Below are 20,224 nucleotides of genomic sequence, written 5' to 3' on the forward strand. Positions count from 1 at the left end.
CGATGAGCTTTCAAGAAGGCTTCAGAGGTTTTTCCAGGTGTTGCACGCAACAGGATTAAAATAAATAAATATTGAAATTTTAACTCTGACACCTTAAAGGACCAAGAGCTTGCTCTTCTCTCTCTTTCTCCACCTCTCTCTCTGTTTTCTTTCTTTCTTTCTTTCTTTCTTTCTTTCTTTCTTTCTTTCTTTCTTTCTTTCTTTCTTTCGGAACCTGAGAACCTCAGAATGCTTAATTCTGCAGCTTTTGTACTGAATAAATGCAGCCTTGCTAAACATCTCTTTGGGACTTAGCATTCCCCCACCTCCTTAGAGCTGGAATCAGGGGCATAGCACATCTCCGCGGCCTGTATCTCCTCTCACTTGGGTCTGCACATCTTCCCATAGTACTCTTCCCCAGTGTGAATGCCCCTTTCACCACATACCGTATTTTTCGCTCTATAAGAAGCACTTTCCCCCTCCTAAAAAGTAAGGGGAAATGTGTGTGCGTCTTATGGAGCGAATGCAGGCTGCACAGCTATCCCTCGTGCAGAGAGCGAGAGGTGTGCAGAGAGGGAAAGCTGCACCCCTTCAGCAAAGTGGGAGGAGAAACGGAGCCCCTTCCATTTCTCCTGCCGCTTCGCTGAAGGGGCGCTGCGCAGAGAGGGAGAGATTTTGTTTTCTCGTTCTCCTCTAAAACTAGATGCGTCTTATGGTCAAGTGTGTCTTATAGAGCGAAAAATACGGTATATAACTCAGGTTCGTGGGCTTCCCTTCTCCTTCTCATCCTTGGGCCACCCTTTCTCAGCGGCATCAGGCAGCAGCATACCAGACAGACTAGATGGGCACTTCGTCCGTCAGGAACACGGGAAACCACCTTGTACACTGAATCAGGCCAGTGGTCCACCTTCCTCAGCCTTGCCTACACAGACTAGCAGCAGCTCTGTCCAGGATTTGGGGTAAGAGTCTCTCCCAGCCCAAACTAGATATACAGTGGTACCTCGGGTTACATACGCTTCAGGTTACAGACTCTGCTAACCCAGAAATAGTGCTTCAGGTTAAGAACTTTGCTTCAGGGTAGGAACAGAGATCGGGCTCCGGCGGCGCGGCAGCAGCAGGAGGCCCCATTAGCTAAAGTGGTGCTTCAGGTTAAGAACAGCTTCAGGTTAAGAACGGACCTCCAGAACGAATTAAGTACTTAACCCGAGGTACCACTGTACTGCGGATTGAAACTGGGACCTCTGCACCTGAGCTACACCCTCCCCCCCCCCCCACAAAAAAGCGAGGCTGACCCAGCAAGACTTTTCTTATGCACTCATATTTTTGTATGCTCTGCAGTCCTGGTGCCCCTGGATTACATGGAGCAAAAACTGCATTGCACATCCTGTTTTAAACACAGAGCTTTAATATCCACGTTGGGGAAACTTGTGTTTTCTGTAGTGCTTGGTTCCCCCCACTTTTTTTTGTTATTTTAATACTGTACTGTGTATCCCACCTTCCTTGAGAAACCAGAGTTTATTTGCAGACCAGTGGAAGGCGGGCAACAACAGTTGTTCAAAATATTTGCGATACTTGGCTGTCACTCAGTGACAGGCCACATGCGTTGCATGCAGAAGGTCCCAGGTTCAGTCCTGGACATCTCAAGGCTGTGAGAGACCCACCTTAAACCCAGAGAGCCTCTGCCAATCGGTGTAGTCCATACTGAACTAGATGGGCCGGTGCTGTGGCTCGGTATGTTCCTATCTTCCTAGGAATGCCGCCGTAAGTGTCTTCTTAACCAAGGACATATAGGTTAGGAAGACAACTACGTAGATCCACACCAAACATTTAAAGGACACGGCTTCCCCCCAGATAATGATGGGAACTGTAGTTTGTTAATGTAATGCAGGGGGTCAGCAAACTTTTTCAGCAGACCTTGTGGGGGGCTGGACTATATTTTTTTGGGGGGGAAATGAACGAATTCCTATTCTCCACAAATAACCCAGTCTGTTATATTGCCTGTCTGACTGGGTTGTTCCAGGCACTTTGGGCAGCTTCCAACGCATATAGAAACATAATACAGTGGTATTATTATTATTCTTATTACCGTATTTTTTGCTCTATAAGACGCACCAGACGACAAGACGCACCTAATTTTTGGAGGAGGAAAACAAGAAAAAAAATATTCTGAATCTCAGAAGCCAGAACAGCAAGAGGGATTGCTGTGCAGTGAAAGCAGCAATCCCTCTTGCTGTTCTGACTTCTGGGATAGCTGCGCAGCCTGCATTCGCTCCATAAGATGCACACACATTTCCCCTTACTTTTTAAGAGGGAAAAAGTGAGTCTTATAGAGCAAAAAATACGGTAATAATAATAGTAATACCACTTTACTATACAAGGCTGCCTTCAGATGTCTTCTAAAGATTGTGGAGTTACTTATGTCCTTGGCTCAGGATTCACATAACTCCATAACTCCAACATTTCTCCAGTGAAAATAGGGGTGTCCTAAGGAAAAGCAGGACATTCCGGGATCAAATCAGAAACCGGGACGGCTTCTGTAAATCCGGGACTGTCTCTGGAAAATAGGGACACTTGGAGGGTTGGGATTCTTTGGGAGAAACCGTGTACTTTAAATATCCGTTGAATGTGCTTTACACATGGGTTGTGTACAACGTAAATACCAGCGTCCTAATGCAGCTTGGATCCGGGTGGCGCTGTGGGTTAAACCACAGAGCCTAGGACTTGCCGATCAGAAGGTCAGCGGTTCGAATCCCCTGCTCCTGCCAACCTAGCACGTCAAAGTGCAAGTAGATAAATAGGTACCACTCTGGCGGGAAGGTAAACGGCGTTTCCCTGTTCTGCTCTGGTTCGCCAGAAGCAGCTCAGTCATGCTGGCCACATGACCTGGAAGCTGTATGCCGGCTCCCTCGGCCAATAAAGCGAGATGAGCGGCACAACCCCAGACTTGGCCACGACTGGACTTAATGGTCAGGGGTCTCTTTACCTTTACCTAATGCAGCTTGGCGCTGTGTCTTAGTGGCCTCCTTGATACCGTTGCTTCTTTGTGCCATGCAAGGAAGTTGGGAGCTAGCAAGCCTATTCCCCCACCGCCCTGACCCCCAGATCTGCACTGTGCAAGTCCTGCTAAATTGGCTTTTGCAGAGAGGCGGAGTCTTCATGGCACTCTCCATGGACATGAACGGAAAGTGGTCTGTGCCTGTTGTCCTCAGGGGGACTTCCTGATCAGCGCTTCCCTCCCTGCAGCCAGGCCCCAGTCGGTCGGTCGGTCTCTGCCTCTCCCCACCCTTGTCTGCTTGAAGGATGGAATCTTCTGAGCTCCCCAACATGCCCGGACAGGGATCCCTCCCCGCTCACATTCCTTCAGATCTGTTGCTGCCTGTTCCCTCTGTGCCCCGTGGCCCAGGAACGAGTGAGTTGCGTTCCCACCCCTGATCCTTCACTTTTGTGCTAGCACCTTCTCAGCTGAACTCCTTCCCCCTGGAGTGTCTGCTGATGCTCCCCGTGCTTTGCGGCAATCACCTCGCCCAACCTCACAGTAGCACTGAGCAGCCAGATCATTAATATTCCTGCTTTACAGATGGGGAGATGAGACGGTGACAGACTGTTTGTGAGCCCAGGAATACCCCTGGCTAGGCAGGAATCTGGACAAGGAGCTTCACGTCTCAGGAGGCCAGGCTCAAACCTGTTTACACAAAGGCCCTGCTTCTGTTTCAAACATGGATGGGGATTTCTTGGCCCCAAACTTTCCTTCGTCAGCGGCGTAGCAACCCCGGCTCCTGAGGCACAGCTTTTTTTAGGAGACCCCTCGAAAAAGTTGTTTCTCAACTTTTTTAGAAAAGTTGAGAAAACGCACTGTAAATTGTAGGTGCAGTTTTCTTTCTTGTTCAACCTTTCCTATCTAAGTATATGCATCAAAAGTGCTTCTCAAGGACCTCTGGGTTTGCTTCCTTTCCAATTTTTTTTGCACGTAGAAACCTGTAGAGCAGTGGTTTTCACTCAGCCTTTGGGAGTCCATGGCTCCCTTGACCAACCACATTCTTTCTGCGGCTCCCCTGTGGGAGACACTTACATGACACATACGACTTGGGGTCACGACCTTCCTTTGTGCGGGGCTCCAGCTTGGCACAGGAACTTAAGGAGAGAACTGCAGGATCAGGCCAGTGGCCTATCTAGTTCACCATCCTGTTCTCACAGTGGCCAACCAGTTTCCTATGAGAAGCCTATGAGGACCTAAGTCAGGGAAGCCCAAACTATTTCCAAAGAGGGCCAGATTTGATGAGGGGAACATGCATGAGGGCCCACCAAAGTTATTGACCTTTATTTAAGATTGAAGTTGTTGAGCTTAGCCTAGGACTTGCCGATCAGGTCGGCGGTTCGAATCCCCGTGACGGGGTGAGCTCCCATTGCTCGGTCCCTACTCCTGCCAACCTAGCAGTTGAAAGCACATCAAAGTACAAGTAGATAAATAGGTACCGCTCTGGCAGGAAGGTAAACGGCGTTTCCGTGCGCTGCTCTGGTTCACCAGAAGCGGCTTAGTCATGCTGGTCACATGACCCGGAAGCTGTACGCCGGCTCCCTCGGCCAATAAAGCGAGATGAGCGCCGCAACCCCAGAGTCGGCCATGACTGGACCTAATGGTCAGGGGTCCCTTTACCTTTACCTTATCCCGGAAATAAACTGCCACAGGGACTGGATTAAACTGACTGGCAGGCCGGATTAGGCCACCAGAACGGACTTTGGACATGCATGACCTAAGTGCTCCAGCCGTTTCCCCTGGCATGCTAAGTTACAAACTGCCTTTCTGACTGAGCCAGCCCTGGTTATTCAGTCTCCAGTCTAAGCAACTGGCCAGGTTGGAGACCTGCTTAGCTTTAACAAATATACTTTAATAGCATCATGTGCCATCAGACCATTGTCTGGACCTTCTCCCCCACCCTCCTCCTCCTCTTATCTCCATTGTATCCTTTCCCTGTTCCTCCAGGCTATTCACAGAATGTTTTGCAGTTCTTTCCTCTTCCCCAGATTCACTTTTGCTCTTTGTTTTTGATCCTGTGCAAATTGCTGGCTGGCCTCCCCCCCCCCTTTGTTTTAAATACACCCCTGGGCTATTTGTAACAAGTGGCAAACATCTTCCTCCAGGGCCTCCCCTGCATCCCTGGCTGAAATTTGGCCTCCTCCAAAGTCTTGGAAGCTGCTGGATTCTGAGCCCTGTTCCCAGATTCTGTAAGGCAAAGGTGGTGGACTTAATTTTTTTTATTTATTTACGAATTACATTTATCACCCACATTTCCACACCCCAAGGGCGCTCATGGTTTCCCCTCTCCCCATTTTATTCTCACAACAACCCTGTGAGGTAGGTTAGGCTGAGAGACAATGGCTGGCCCACGGTTGTCCCAGTAATCCAGGTTTTGGACCCTGCCTTCCGTAACTCTGGTTCTTGGATGTTGAAAGGTTCTTTTATATGAAAAAATGCTCTGGAACTCAGTATGGTTGTTCCTCATATTAATATTAATTATATTTGCATACTGCCCTTCAGCAGATCAGAGGGTGGTGCACAACTTAAAAATGCATCATAAAACAAGAAAACAACAACACACAAACCAACTCCACAAAACACATTTTAAAGTCCTTTAAAAAAACAACAACCCGGTGAGGTCACTAAAATTGGAATGGAGTATACCTGAAGGAGCGTCTCCAGCCCCATCGTTCTGCCTGGACACTGAGGTCCAGCGCTGAGGGCCTTCTGGCGTTTCCCTCATTGCGAGAAGCAAAGCTACAGGGAACCAGGCAGAGGGCCTTCTTGGTAGTGGCGCCCGCCCTGTGGAACGCCCTCCCATCAGATGTCAAAGCGATAAACAACTACCTGACATTCAGAAAACATCTGAAGGCAGCCCTGTTCAGGGAAGTTTTTAATATGTGACATTTTAGTGTATCTTTCATCTTTGTTGGAAGCTGCCCAGAGTGGTTGGGGAAACCCAGCGAGATGGGTGGGGTACAAATAAATCATCATCATTATTATTATTATTATTATTATTATTATCCCTTACCAATTTATTTATATATTACATTTGTAGCCTGTCTTTCCTCCCAAGGGAGCCCAGGGCAGCCAAGGTCTGTCTGTCTGTCTATCTATCTATCTATCTATCTACTCACCTTCCTTCCTTCATTTCAAAAAGTACTTTAGAGTCCCCCCCATAAAAGCCTGTCCCCTCACCCCTGCATGGATGGGGCTCCTCAGTACTCACTGAGTACTGAGCATAGTGTAATTTCACCACAAAATGTTCAGCCCTTCAAAATGTTTTAGGTATTGTAAAATCTCTGAAGTTGGGTGGAGCTCACAAGCAGGACTTCCAGTTGAGTGCCTTGCACGGCTCTTTCTAGACCTTCTCTATGACTAGGCAAAGTAGGGTAAAACCCAGTGTGCCACTCCCCATTCCTTACCCCCCCAAAACAAAACAAAGAGCAGGGCCTTCTCAGTGGTAGTGCCAGAATCATGGACTAATTTTGACCAGGTGCAGCCTTTGTATAGGCCTTTTGTGGTCTTGGCCTTTCCCCCTGTGGTGCTGTCGGGGCAGGACTTTGCCAAAGGACTTCACCCGGCAGAGCTGTAAAAAGCAAGCACAGCAGCAGACAATACTATCTTTAAAACCCACAAAAGACTCTGAGGTCCAGAGCCTAAAATTATCTAACTGCTTCACTTCTCTCCGAATTTCTCCTATGTCTCAATGCAGTCCTGCCTATGAACTTTGGTCCTTCGGGCTCAGCCACTGGACGGATTCCTTACGTGACTTTGGAACTCCCTTTCAGAACACCTATATGATACCTACTGTCGTTCTTTCCCTTCCATACTCTCTCCTTGCAGCGCAACTTTTTTGAACCCTTGGCTAGCTCCCTAGAGTACAGTCTTATTATCCATAAGAACGTAAGGATAGCCTGCTGGATTAGGCCAACGGCCCCTTTAGTCCAACATCCTGTTCTCACACTAACAATAATAATAATAATATATTATTTATACCCTGCCCATCTGGCTGGGTTTCCCCAGCCACTCTGGGCGGCTCACAACAGAATATTAAAAACACAATACAGCATTAAACATTAAAAACTTCCCTGAACAGGGCTGCTTTCAGATGTCTTCTAAAAGTTTATTTCATTGACATCTGATGGGAGGGCGTTCCACAGGGCGGGTGCCACTGCTGAGAAGGCCCTCTGCCTGGTTCCCTGTAACCTCACTTCTCGCAGTGAGAGAACCACCAGAAGGCCCTCGGAGCAGGACCTCAGTGTCCAGGCAGAACGATGAGGGTGGAGACCCTCCTTCAGGCATACAGGGCCAAGGCTGTTTAGGACTTTAAAAGTCAGCACCAACACTTTGAATTGTGCTCGGAAACATACAGTGGTACTTCGGGTTAAGTACTTAATTCGTTCCGGAGGTCTGTTCTTAACCTGAGGTACTATTTCTGGGTTAGCGGAGTCTGTAACCTGAAGCGTATGTAACCTGAAGCGTATGTAACCTGAGGTACCACTGTACTCTCCCCTCCTGAGCTTTCCAGCAACTGGTATTCAGAAGGATTATCGCCCCCAACCAACCATCGCCATCGTAGCTAGTAGCCATTGGTGGCTTTATGCTTTATTGGTCCAGTCCTCTTAAAATCTACCCAAGTTGGTGGTCATCACTGTTTCTAGTGGGAGCGAGTTCCCTAGTTTAACGTGTCCATGTCTACTTAAATCCCATTGCATTTAGTGGGGCTTTCTCCCTGGTGAGCAGGTTTAAGATTTCAGCCAGAGCCCTCATGGCTTATTAAACATAAGTACAATGGTACCTCAGTTTTTTAACGTCTCGGAAGTCGAACGTTCCGGTTTCCAAACGCCAAAAACCCAGAAGTAACTCTTTTGGTTTTCAAACGCTTTTCAGAAGTTGAACGTGCCACGTAGCTTCCGTATTGAATTTTCCGTAAGTAAATGCTTCAGTTTTCGGATATTTTGGAAGTCGAACGGTCTTCCGGAACAGATTACGTTCGAAAACTGAGGTACCACTGTACTGAAGTTTCATTTCTTTTATTCCTTTACTCTCCCTTCCATCTTCCTGTTGCCTTTCAGTACAGTGACCTGTTTTCTTGAGCACTCTAAAGTGCTCTGTACATTGACAGTACTGTAAAAATAAAATCATAGTGTGTGTTTCTAGGTTAAGACTTCTAAAAATGTTTTATTTATTCAGTGTCTAAGAATGGGTAACTCTGATATTATAGTCAAAGAGTGTTTGTTTTAGTTGTGTTTACTATTGTATTAGTTTTTTATAGAGGTTTTTAATATTTAAGGAGCTTTTAAGGAAAGGCTGTTATGTAATTTTATAAATAAGGTACCGTGTCCTATACAGCATCTTTTACTTTCCTTTTTTTGGCACTTAAAATGATGAGCCCTGTTGTATCAGACTACTAAATCTACAATCCTATACACACTTAGTGGGGAGTAGGGCCGGGCAATATATTGATATATCGTTCAAAGCTGGTTTGACCCCTATATTGTGATATTGGTTTCATAATTTTTCACCTGGTAATAGATAATGAATCATGATGTGTGTGTGCACGCTATGGAAAAATCACAAAGTGGGGAAAACCTTGAATTCAGCCAATGCCTCTACATAACTCCATCTTTATTTCAGACATTTTGATATATCATTATATCGCAAAGTTCAGCTGGTGTTATATTGTGATGTTGCAAACCAAATATTGCCCAGCCCTAGGGGTGTAAGCCCTGAGATTTATGGATGAAGGGCAGTGTGCAGATTTTATATTTATTATTATCATTATTAAATGCAACAGGATTTAATTCTGAGTGAGTAGGATTGGGCTGAGCATGCTCTTTGCGACACTAGCCCACAAAAAGGGCATGGATGCAATCACCTTCCTCTGCAACCAGTATTGATAAGATACACTTCCTTTGAAAGTGGAAGTTCAGTTTAGGTATCATGGCTGATAGCTGTTGATGGACCTCTCTTCTCTGGATTTGTCCGGCCCCCTTTCAAAGTCATTTTAACCAGTAGCCATCACTGCTGAGTCTTGTGACAGTAATTCCTCAGGTTAACAATTAGACCTACAATATAAAAAAGTGGGGAAAACAAATCCAATAGGTGCACACTGGCTAATTTTCCGCATGCAGTAATGGTTGGGAAAGTTCCTTACATGTTCTGGTTTTCGGGTGTAAAAATGGCGTCAGGGAATTTTGTTGAATTGGCAAAAGGTCAGGGAAAACCCGGATGTATGGCAGTGCAATGGGAAAAGCAGCTCAAAAAGCTTTAAAATCACTATTTTCGGGGGAAGGTTTTCCCAAAAAAGCTCAACATTTTGGGTTTGTTCCCCCCAAAAAAGCTTTATAATTTTGGTGTGTTTCTTAAAGAAAATCTCAGCAATTTTGGTGGTTTCCTTAAAAAAAAATCTCAACAATTTTGCCGGTGTCAGGAATTTTACTTTTTGAAATATGGCAACCCTAACAAAATCTTCCTGGCACTCCTGCTACTAACATTTGTTATTACAGAAAGGGTGGGGGGAGGCTTGTAGATGCGTGCCTCATCGCTCCCCCAGACTCCCACCCACCACCCACCCATCTTCCAATTGCTCTCCCCCCTTAACTTCCCAAGCGCCCAACTTTCTATCCCACTCCGGCCCGCGGCTCCTCTCCGCGCGGCCCCTTTAACTTCCCCCTCTCTCCCCGAGCTCTGTGGGCGGAGCCGAGCCAGGCTGGGGCGGAGGGGCGGGCTCAGCGTGTCCATGGCGACGCGGCGGTGACGTGCGAGAGGGGGGCGTGGGCGTCCCGGCTCCATATGAGGCGGAGGGGGGGAAAGCGAGGGGGGCCAGAGCCCGAGTCCAACCCGGCGGCTGCAGCGCGAGGAGCCATGAAGACCCCGGCGGACGCAGGTGGGGACCGCGGGAAGGTCCCAAGCTTGGGTGGGGAGATGGGGGTCCCCCGGTGGGGGAGGAGTAAAAGGGGGGTGTCGCTTAGGGAGGGGGGGGGTCGGCCGCGGCACGTGGGCTTGGAAAGTTGGAAAGATGCGGGGAAGTTTTCCCAGCAAAACGACCCCGGGAGAGTTCGGACTTTGGGGGTCCCGGAGGGGTAAAGGGGTGATTGTGCGTTATCTGCGCGCGAGAGATTCCTGGGTGAACCGAGAGGGACGGATCCTGCTCCGGGGGAGGGGAAGGAGGAAGGGGAGACGTTTCTAGACAATCCTGCAAGGAGAGGCAGGGATCCACCGGGGAGGGAGTCGAGGCAAGATCCGCAGCGGGCTCCGGCTCCCGTGCCTGGAGTGAAGCTGCAATGGAGGTTCCTGCAGGGAAGGGAATGGTGTGCAAGCAAGTTTTTTTTTTCTCCCCTTCCCGCCCCCTCCTCCTCCTCCCCCTCCCGGAGTCCATCTCTGGCAGCTAATGGAGGCTACTTAACTCTTGTTTCCTGTCCATCGAGCCTCTCGGGGGAGATCCTTTCGCAGGGAGGCGGGCGAGGAGCGGGAGGCAGCCCACCCCTCTCTTCTCCGGGCTCCGCCGGAGTTTGCGAGCAGGAGCGGCGCAGGGACCTGTTGCGTTTCCCTGCCCGGCTCCGTTTCGCGCGTGGCGGTGCCCGCTCGGCCTCGGGACGGAGCGCTCTAGCCGGGAGTTTCCGCTGCTGTCCTGGAATGGAGGGGGTGGGGGCGTGAGCGGAGTTATGGGGGCGACTTTGGGGGGTCGGGGGCGCCCTGGGTGCTTCTCTCCCGCCCCCCTCCGGCCCGCTTGTTCTGCAGTGGGTGCTCCTGGCAGATTGAGGGGGCAGGGAAATGAATGGGGGGGGGTGACTGAGGCTGTGTGGGCCCTGATTTGTGGGGGTGGAATCTGCGTGTGTGGCAATTGTGGAGGCCTCGGGCTATGTGTGTTTCTCTCCCTTTTTTCCGCTCTCTACTTCCCACCCTCAACCGTCCCACTGCCGTGGGGTTGTGGGAGTTTTTGAAACCGGATTAGCTTCGGTTTCGGATAGACTGAATCCCGGTGGGTTTTCTTTGGGGGGCTGTGGGGTGGGGAGATGTTGGAGAGACGTTACTCAACGCCACGTTGCCGAAACCGGATTAGACATCCATAGCCGAATTGGGGGGGGGGCGATGTTTGCGTTCGCTTTGGGGAAAGGGGTGTACTTCGGATCTGGGGAAGTGGCCGGGGCGCTCTCCTCCCGTCCCATTGTCACCTTGGAAGCGATTAAAAGTGATAACACGGTAAAAAGACAAACGAGGCATGTGATTTCCTTTTCCCTGGTTACGGTGTGTGTGTTATATATTCCCCCGCAAAAAAAAATCAAAAAAATCAAATCTGGAGGATATTGTTGGCAAGTGGAAACGGATCGCGGCGCATCGCGGCGTGTGTGTATGTAAATACGGAGCGAGGGGAGCCCGTGAAACGGAGAAAAAGTTACAAAGCGTTCCGAACTGGAAATTCTGCGTTCGAAAAAGGAACTTTTGTTTCCGACAAACAACGTGGTGTTAAGGTGGCCTGGCCGGGATGGTCAGTGGAAGCGCGGCGGTGTGGTGGGTGGCCTTGTAAGTTGTGCATTAGTTGGTTTGGGGGGTGGGTTGGGGGTCTCATGCCTCCTTTATCACCCTCAAACCCCCCACCACCTCAAACATAAGCAAGCCAGGTACATGGCGGGCGGGGCCCTCTTTTACACCAGCTGCCAAACGCTACCTTAAATGTAGCTTGTCTTCTTGTAGCGGTTTGGGGGGGGGGAAGGTTAATCTCCAACCTCAAATTCTGGACTTTAACCTCTTTATAAGGAAGGGGGTGTCTGTAGAAGAATGCCCTCCCCTCCCCGCTTCTCGAAATAAAAACATTAAAAAAAAACCAAGATTCAAAATCCGGCCTGAGTTCAATTCACTGGATTGGCGGAGGGGGGGGGAGGAATTCCTTGCCCACCTTTAAGCGGGGTACACTTAGATGCGTGTGGGAGTGTTGCCGGATCACTTTTACTAAGCTGGGCTCTTGCGGGGGGGGGGTTGCCGTCTTAAAAATGGCCTTGCAGCGGTTTCCGTTTGAGGGCAAGTGGTTGGTGGACTTTGCTCCTTGAAAGGAGTTTGCGCGGGGGGGGGGAGGCGGATACGAAATAAAGCTGAGGTTGCATTAGGAGGTGGAGAAACAATTTGTTTGAAAGGGGCTTTAAAAAATCTTTTTGCATTGTGTGTGTGTGTGTGTGGACAGACAGCAGTTCCTTTAAATTTTATTTTTATTTTTATTTGGCAGAGGCTCTGGGGAGGGGTCAGATTCTTTCCTCTGTTCTCTTCTCTCCCCCCCCCCTTCCTCTCTCTCACTCTCTGGTTTTGTTCAGAGCTTCCACCCCCTCCCCCCCTGGCGCCACCCTCCCCCCTCCCTTCCGAGCCCGATTGTCTGTCTCCTGGAATCTTGTGTGCCTTTTTTTTTTTTTTTTGAAGTGCTTCTGTTCGGACTTGTCTTTCCCTCACACCTCCTCTTTTGCAGTAATCGAGGCCACTGAAAACTCTTCTCTCCCCCCCCCTTCCCCTTAAACTCTGGGAAAGTTCTTTTCTTTGGGCGTCTGTTTAAAAAAAGAAAAAAAGAAACCCTAATAATAATTCCTGGGCCTCGCCCAAGCCGCTAGGAAAATAAAATCTTGCAGCGTTAACCCCCATGTTGGAATCTTTCTCACACACACACACACAGCGAACGCAGATCCCAGATCTGAAAGCATTCAGATCCCAGTTGCAAGGCACTTAGTTTTTCCACCGTCTGAAAAACGCTTTAAAAAAAACAAAAAACCCCATCAACTTTGTTTTTGGCGCGGGAGGGGGGGGGAGGAAAGAGGTGTCTGGCTTCGTCTTTATTGCCATGCTTCATGCAGACGGCCTCTGATGTGGCTTCTACTAGCTGAGCGTGGGTCCCCCTCCCTCCTCCCCCCTCACCCCGCTTGCTTTGCTGAAAGCCAGAGAATGGTAGACTTGTGCATGTGGCTTTAAGAAAGCTGTTAGTATTGGGGAGTGATGTAATATTAAGGGTCTCCCCCCCCCCTTCTGAAGCCGGGATTGAATTCCAGCCCTTTTAGCTTCTGGCTCCGGGGATTAGTCACAGGGGTGGTGTGGTTTGGAGTGTGTAAAAAAAGGGGGGTGTGATTTAAAGAGATATCAACTTAATTTCCAGTTTTCTTCTCGTCTCCCTCCCCCCCTCCCACTTTTTCTTCTTCTTTGCTGTCTTCCAGGAAATCCCTGAGCAAATAACCATAGAGCCCCTTCTTCAAAACAGACCATAGTTTCGAGGGGAGGGAGGAGGGGTCTCTGTGTGGCTAGCCTTGAGTTAGTCAACCAGACAAAAGGAGGTAAAGTGTTTTTAAGATGGAGTCCCCTTTCAGCTGAGCTTTGAAATAAAACACACACACACACGAACTCTGGCAAGCAGGAGCAGTTTCACCCCCCCCATACATACACACACTTTCTCTCTCTCTTAGGAAGCAGTGGAAAATAGGAAGGGGGGCGTGGAGGGCTTGGCTTGGCCAGAGGAGCCTTAAGCCAAGCCTGGGGTTGCAAACACTGTGTGCATTGTGTGTACGTTTTTCGTGCGCCTTGCTGCTCTCTCGCTGTCAGGGAAAAGACCCCTAATTGCCTTCAGTTCCCCCATCTGGGGCATGTGCATGGGTCAAAGGTGTTCTCCCCCTGCCTGCCCTCTCTGGGACAGAGCTGTGGCTCCGGGCTGCCCTCCTGCCACACGGATGGGTTTGTGTGGCATGGCTGGTAGCCCTCACTCCCTGCCTTGGAGCCCTCCAGAGATGGGGAAACGGGGTGGGCTTCGTTTGATGAGAGAGATCTCTTGCCAGTGGGGCATCTGGGACCCATAAAAGACTGGGAGAGGTGGCTGGAAAGGGTTCGGCGGTGATGACAAACACTCTCTCTCTCTCTCTCTCCCTGCTTAGTATGGCTTGGGTGGGTGGTAACAGACCTGCCACGAGCTCTGTGGTAGGGACGGCCGGTGTCTCGTCGTCTTCCCCCACCCAGCCAGCCAGTCCCTTGGCACAGGCCTGCCTCTGGTTCGTGCCAGAGCTGGGGGCACTGCCAGCCAACAGACGGTGGTTTTTGCCGCCAACCTCCCCGTGGGTTGGCAAAGGAGGTGGCTGAGTTGGTGGAGACATGGCGGCAACAGCCATGGGCGCAGGGTGGGTGGCAGCAGAGGACTTGTTGAAACGGTCTTGTGCCTCTTCCACTTTGGAATAATGGCGGGGAGGGGGGAGAAAACCCTCTTGGCTGTGGCGTGTTGTGGTAGGGCTTGGAAGGCAAGGATAATAGGGTGGGTGTGATCCTGGGTTCCTCGCTTTGGGTGCCAATGGGACTTTCGTGAATAAAGAAGGAAGTGTGTGTCTGTGTGTCTGCATAACTACTTCTTTATTTTAGTAGAGGAGATAGCAACCTAAACCCTGTCCCTGGAAGATTAAATCTCTGCAGCCTGATCATTGAGAGGGAGCTTCTGGCTGGGTGTAAAATGATAAGAGGATTGTCTTTGAGCAATGGGGCAATGCAACAAGCACCATCCTCCTTTCTCCCTTCTTCTCTCTCTCCCTTTTCTCCCGGCCATAGGAACAGGAATGTGCCTGGTGCGTTCCTGGGAGGGTGTTAGTTGGTGAGAATCTAAACAGCAGGACAGGGTCTGCAGGATAGGCAACTGGAGGGGAGGGGGGGTGTCGGAAGAGCTTGCCCTTTTAACCGGCTGTCAGCTCTGCCAGGCTCTTCCTCTTCCTCCCCTTCTCCTGCCATAGGATCTTCCAGTTGGCTTGGCCCCATAGCAGGCACCCCACACTTCGTTAAGAGGAGAGCAAAGTTTTGCAAGAGGCCTTGCCTCTTTAGCTGAGGGGACTCTAATGCCCTCTTCCCTCCAACCGCCCTGATCAAAATGATTGCACTAGCTTGGAGGTCAAGCCCAACTGCAGGACTGCCCTGCAGAGAAGAGAAGAGCGGAGTGGACCAGGAAGCCAAATTTCCTCTCCCCCCAACCACCACCGCTCACCTGAGTTGGTTGCAGCGTGCAATATCATTGGAACACACACCATTCTTTGTGCATCATTTAGCACACCAGCAGGGCCCTGCAGGGGCGTACGGGATCCCAGCTTACATCGGATGGAGGTTTACAGTCCCATTTGGAAGGCCACATGTTCCCTATCCCAGCCTTTTTACTTTAGGGGCCGTGCAAATGTTCGCTAGCGTCACTGAGGGCCAGCCTGCATCTCGCAGCATCAGGTGCATGAGCTTGCAGTTGGGTACCACTCTACACATACACAATTTTTGTCTTGACAACATGAACACTGCCATTTTTCTATTTCTTTTTTTAAAAGGGTGGAGGTATAGCCCTCTCCCACAGATAAGGCCTCCTGCTGACACCCAGGCTATCCTGGTACACGAGGTTTCTGCTTCTTTTAATGTGTGGTGTCCATGTCTGGAAAAGCAATCCTATGCAAAGACATTTCGGGGGAAGTTTTGCATTGCTGGGAGAAATGCCCTGATTGTCATAATCATGTGAAGGGCCCCCACCCGCCTTAAACTCCACGACAGAGGGGAGGGGGTTGTTCCTCCGGCTCTGTTACACCCCGGGAGGACTCCGCTGGTGGGGGTGGCTGGGGGGGGGAGTGTATCTGGTAGCACCAGCCGGAGAACAGTAGCCCATTCAGCACACTGTGTTTAGTTCTCTGCAGGCGGCTGATGTCATGGCCTTCCCCCCCTTTTTTTCCTCCACCGCCTTCCTAATTAGTGAGAACAGGACTGTGTGTGTGTAAGAGAGAGAGAGTTGGGGCTGACTCACATGCTGCAGCCGGGGGAGGCGAGGGGAGCAGGGCTGGCTTGTTTTTTCCCCGGCCCCCTCTTTTTCTCTCGCCCCCCCTTCCACCCTCTTCAAACTCACAGGAACTGGGAGATGGGATGTCGTCCACCCACTCCACTGCTGGTGGAAAACAATTGGGGGGCCTGGATGGGACGCGAAACCAGGAGTCAAGCAGGGCATATAGGGGAACCTAAGATGTACCTGGAAATGGCTTCTCCCCCCCCCTTCCACCAGCCCCAAACAGGTGCTACTGAGCATGATGCTTCACAATGCCCTCCTTTTGTGAAGAAGAGGGAGCAACTTGCTACAAACTTTCTCCTCCCCCCTAAATGTGGCTGATATTGGGGAGAAGGGACCCCACTGCTTTTCGAACCAAGAGTCCTGCATGGGCACCTGCTGTATTCTGGGCTGCTTTTGTGCCGGGCATCGGGGCTGGGGGGTTGTTGTGCCTCTCCATGCCGCCAGTGCGTAGTTGTGGGGTGCCTGTGGCTGCCTCTCCTTGGGGTGCTGCCCAGTTCACGCTGTGCCTTTTCTCCCTTCCTCCCCGTTTATTTTTAGCCTCTTGTCTCCCTTGCTGTTGCCTGTTGCTTGGAGACTGGTACTTTGTGGGGGGGGGGGGGAGCGGGGTGGTTTCTGTTTGTAAAAGGCCCTTGTGGTGCCAGGGAGCAAGGCAGCGAGGAAGATGCTCAGCTGAAATTGTGGTTCGGGGTGGTGGGGGGGCGCTGCACAACTCTGCTTCCCCATCCCTGCCTGGACCGCACTTTAGCCCTGCCCTTTTGCCTGTTGGAGAATTCATGGGTGCTGGGGCTGTTGGGACACACACACAACATGGAATAGCTTTGGAGGGCCCCCCCCCAAGGCATGCGTCTATGGGACCCACCTCTAGCCCTCCCACCCCCCCTCTCCTCTCCGGATGACATCACCACCCTAATGGCTTGGTCTGTGCGCGAGATGCCCTTGAGCCGGCGCCCGCCCGCGTCCCTAGCCTCCATTACAGGGCCCTGAATTATTGATGGGCTCAGAGCGCCTGGGGTTTGGGAAATGGGAAACCACAGTGCCCCCCCCCCCCGGCAAAGCTCAGACACCCCCCTCCCCCAAGGCATTGGGCATAGGCTCAGCAATTTCAAGCCAAGGAGATCATGATGGGTTTGGTGAGGGGGGGCGGAGAGAAAAGCGAAGAAGGTTGTGGGGTGGTGGTCTCCCTAAAAGCACCCATATACTCGTTGCTGTGTGAGGGAGTTCAACTGCTTTCTCTGTGTGTATTGGGTGTGCCAGGCATGCCCTACTGACCCATACACAAGAGAGTGGCATTGCCCTTGGAGCTGAGGCTGCTGGACCCAGGACCTGGGAGACCCGGATTCAAATCCCCCACCCAGTCTGTTCGCTGTAACTCTGCCTGAGCTACCTCACAGGGCTGTTGGGAGCGTTTACATACAACCCTGTGAGCCTTGTTGACGAAAGGAAAGATGGGATGTAAATAAGTTTTAAACCAAACGGTGGGTTCGCGTGGCACTGGGTTTGTGAGGCGCGCCGAGGCCGGAGCGTGTCCAAACTGGAAGGGCCCCCAGGATCCTTTAGGGAGAGCTCCCCCCCAAATCGCTTTAACTTGTGGGTGATGGGTGCACCCCTTCTGTACCTCGGGCCTAGTGGGAGGCCCCATTCCCTGCAGGGCCAGCATGGAAACAGCCCTATTGTTTTCCCTTCCGACTTCCTGTTTATGAGAGTGCAGCTAAAATTTGGTGAGGTGGGTGGGAACAGGCGTGTTATTCCTACCCCCCCCATCCCAGGATGTGTCAGAAACAAGCCTGTGGGGTGTTTGGGGACCCTTGCCTGCATCCCACCCTCCTCAAAAAAGTTTTGACCCTTGGTGCTGCCAACACAGGCCTACTACGCACGGGGTAGTCTTAGGCCTTGGGTGTGCTTCTGACGTCCTCTTGTGTTTTCCAGGCGCGCCCCCCCCCCCTGCAGCAGCAGCCCCACAGCCACCCCCCTCCCCAGGAATGCTCTGGGGCTGGGCTAGGCTGCTGCCTCGTGGCTGGAAAAAAGGGCCCCTTGTCTGGGAGCTGCTGACCTCAGCCACTAACCACCCCCCCCTTGCCCAGTGAGAACATGGCACAAAGAGCCTTCCTTCCCCCCTTTCTCCTCCCCCCCTTTTAAACATGTTGATGCTTCCCTCTCTCTGTGTGCCATAATGGGGCTGATTCTTCACAGAGTTGCTGAGCTGCACCCCTTAGGTCTCCTCCTCCCCCCCCTTTCGCTCAGTGTGTGTTTTGCTCTCGGGGTGGAGATTGTTGTGCAGGTATGGGTCCCCGGGGCAGGACTCTGTAAGTTTGCTGATGGAGGCCGCCAGCTCTGGCTTCTTCGCAACCCCCCCTCCTCCCTCCCAGGTAGAGGGAGGCTTAACATCAAGAGGCAAGCCTGGGCTGTTCCTCCCTCCCACCCACGCTTGGAGGAGGATCTGGTTGGGACCCAGCCTGGAAGTCGCAAGGCGGCTTGGCCGGCCTCCCAGCCTCCTGGCTGCACAAGAGGAGAGGCGGCGGCGGCGGCAGCAGCCGCCGGTTTCCTGTTTTTCCCCTCCCTGTGTGTGCGCTGGGGGGGGTGGCAGTGAGGGGAGAGAAATCCATGCGCCTCGTAGTTTCATCCTGCGGGGAGATGGGCCGGCGGAGTCCTGAACTTCCAGCCCTCCCTTGGCTGTAACCACTGTGCCCTACTGCCAGCACTTACCGATGGGATGCGGGAAGCGGGTCAGAGTATGGGAAATGGCAGTACCTTTGTTCCAAGTCTCCCCCTCCTCCTTCTTTTTTTAAACAGGAAAATTATTTGCTTCTCTCTTCTCTCCCCCCCCTCCCTCCGCGCAACCTGGCTGCTGCCTCCTCCATCCTGAGCTGGCTAACTCTACTTTTCTCATTGCCAGGGTTCGCCTTCCCAGACTGGGCCTACAAGCCAGAGTCGAGCCCCGGCTCGCGCCAAATCCAGCTGTGGCATTTCATCCTGGAGCTTCTGCGCAAAGAGGAATATCATGATGTCATCGCCTGGCAGGGGGACTACGGCGAGTTTGTCATCAAGGACCCGGACGAGGTGGCCAGGCTGTGGGGGGTGCGGAAGTGCAAGCCCCAGATGAACTACGACAAGCTGAGCCGGGCCCTGAGGTGAGTCGGGGGGGGGGGGGAAGCTGGCAGAAAAGGGTGCTGGAAAGAGAAACCCCAAGAGTCTGCTTCCCTTGTCCCTACCCTCCTGGGCTGTTCGAACCTGGCTGTGTTTTCCACGCCTGTGCAACTGCTGTGTAAACCCTGGGAACCAATATATGGAGTGGAAACCTGTATCCTGAGACTGCAGCCTTTTTTATTTTCTAAACATTGCATGGTGCTAGTCCTTAACGGCTCCAGAAACAGCTTGGCAGCACCTGGTTATATCCAGAAACAGGGATGAGCGAACAGAGGAGAAGACTCCAGAGTTCATTCTCTGCCTCCCACTTCATTTGTGAACACACTTCTCTGCTTAATCCTTTCCCCTGTCTGACCACAGATACACTATTTTCTGAATCTTCAGAGCAGAATGAATTGCGGAAGCCGTCAAATGTTGCCTACTTCATTCTGAGTTTATTTTTTGCTTTCGTTGGTGCATAATACATAATTTTAAATAAACCATAAAATTATAGGGTTGGAAAGGGATCTTGAGGGTCATTTAGTCCAGGAATCTCTCATTCATCTTGGGGCACAAACGCATGACCCTAGTGCTAATCACGCAAGCTCCCAGTTCTCTGCTTTGTTCCGCTCACCTGTGCAAAAAAAGCTCGGCTCAGAATGTGTGGCACGCATGTGAAACCGCACCAGCCCACTGTGCCTGGCCATAGTACTGCTTTTGGAACGGTGCCTCACAACGGTCCTGTGAGGTAGGCCTCTCTTGCTCTTCCCTGAGAGACAAGTCGTCCCATCACCCCAAATCCACAGGCTCAGGTTTGCACTGGTTCTGTGTATCTAAATGGAAGACCTCTGGCTTTGTAATGCTTCTGTGGGGAACCTTTGGCCCTCCAGATTTTGCTGAGCCCCAATGCTCATCACCCCCTGGCCGTTGACTGTGCTTGCTAGGCTGATGGGAATTGTAGTTCAGGAACATCTGGCGGGCCAAAGGTTCCCCGTGCCTGATAACAGTGATTTGCATATAGTCCTGCCGGGAAGTTCCATCACTTTTGCAGAGGGATGGCTGCAGAGCAGAGGGTGCCAGATTCAGTCTGATTCGGAAGCAGTTGATGAGGAAAGACCTCTGCTGGAGAAGGGATGCCGTTCAGAGCAGGTTGTGCTGGGCAAGATGGCCAAAGTCCAACATGGTACAAGGGCAGCTCTTTGGGTTTCATCATGCCATTTTGGAGTCTGTACAGAGTTTGTAGCCGGAAAGGCACATTCACACCATATACAGTGGTACCTTGGGTTGCATAC

At 51.3% G+C, this 20,224-nt stretch overlaps 1 protein-coding gene and 1 long non-coding RNA gene across 7 annotated transcripts in view; one reads left to right on the forward strand and one right to left on the reverse strand.

Annotated features, from left to right (window-relative positions):
- ERF (ETS2 repressor factor) overlaps positions 1-20,224 on the forward strand; it is a 38,060-nt gene that overhangs the window by 12,579 nt on the left and 5,257 nt on the right. For 3 of the 6 annotated variants that reach the window (XR_014171048.1, XM_081922154.1, XM_081922156.1), the window contains exon 3: positions 18,703-18,937. Coding sequence is in view for 5 of the 6 variants with exons in the window: in XM_081922154.1 (XP_081778280.1) it covers positions 18,703-18,937 (235 nt within the window). In the remaining variant the exon portion in view is untranslated. Of the gene's footprint in view, positions 1-9,763; positions 9,888-18,281; positions 18,539-18,702; positions 18,938-20,224 lie in introns of those variants that run through there. The other 3 variants (XM_081922155.1, XM_081922157.1, XM_081922158.1) reach the window with 3 other exon arrangements.
- Positions 10,339-18,803, reverse strand: LOC309376277. The gene is made up of 2 exons (XR_014171145.1): positions 18,683-18,803; positions 10,339-14,981 (listed from the first exon to the last, which is right to left on the reverse strand). It is a non-coding gene; the product is annotated as an uncharacterized lncRNA (long non-coding RNA).

Source organism: Podarcis melisellensis (assembly GCF_964234715.1).
Source record: "Podarcis melisellensis genome assembly, chromosome: 8".
Lineage (NCBI taxonomy): Eukaryota > Metazoa > Chordata > Lepidosauria > Squamata > Lacertidae > Podarcis > Podarcis melisellensis.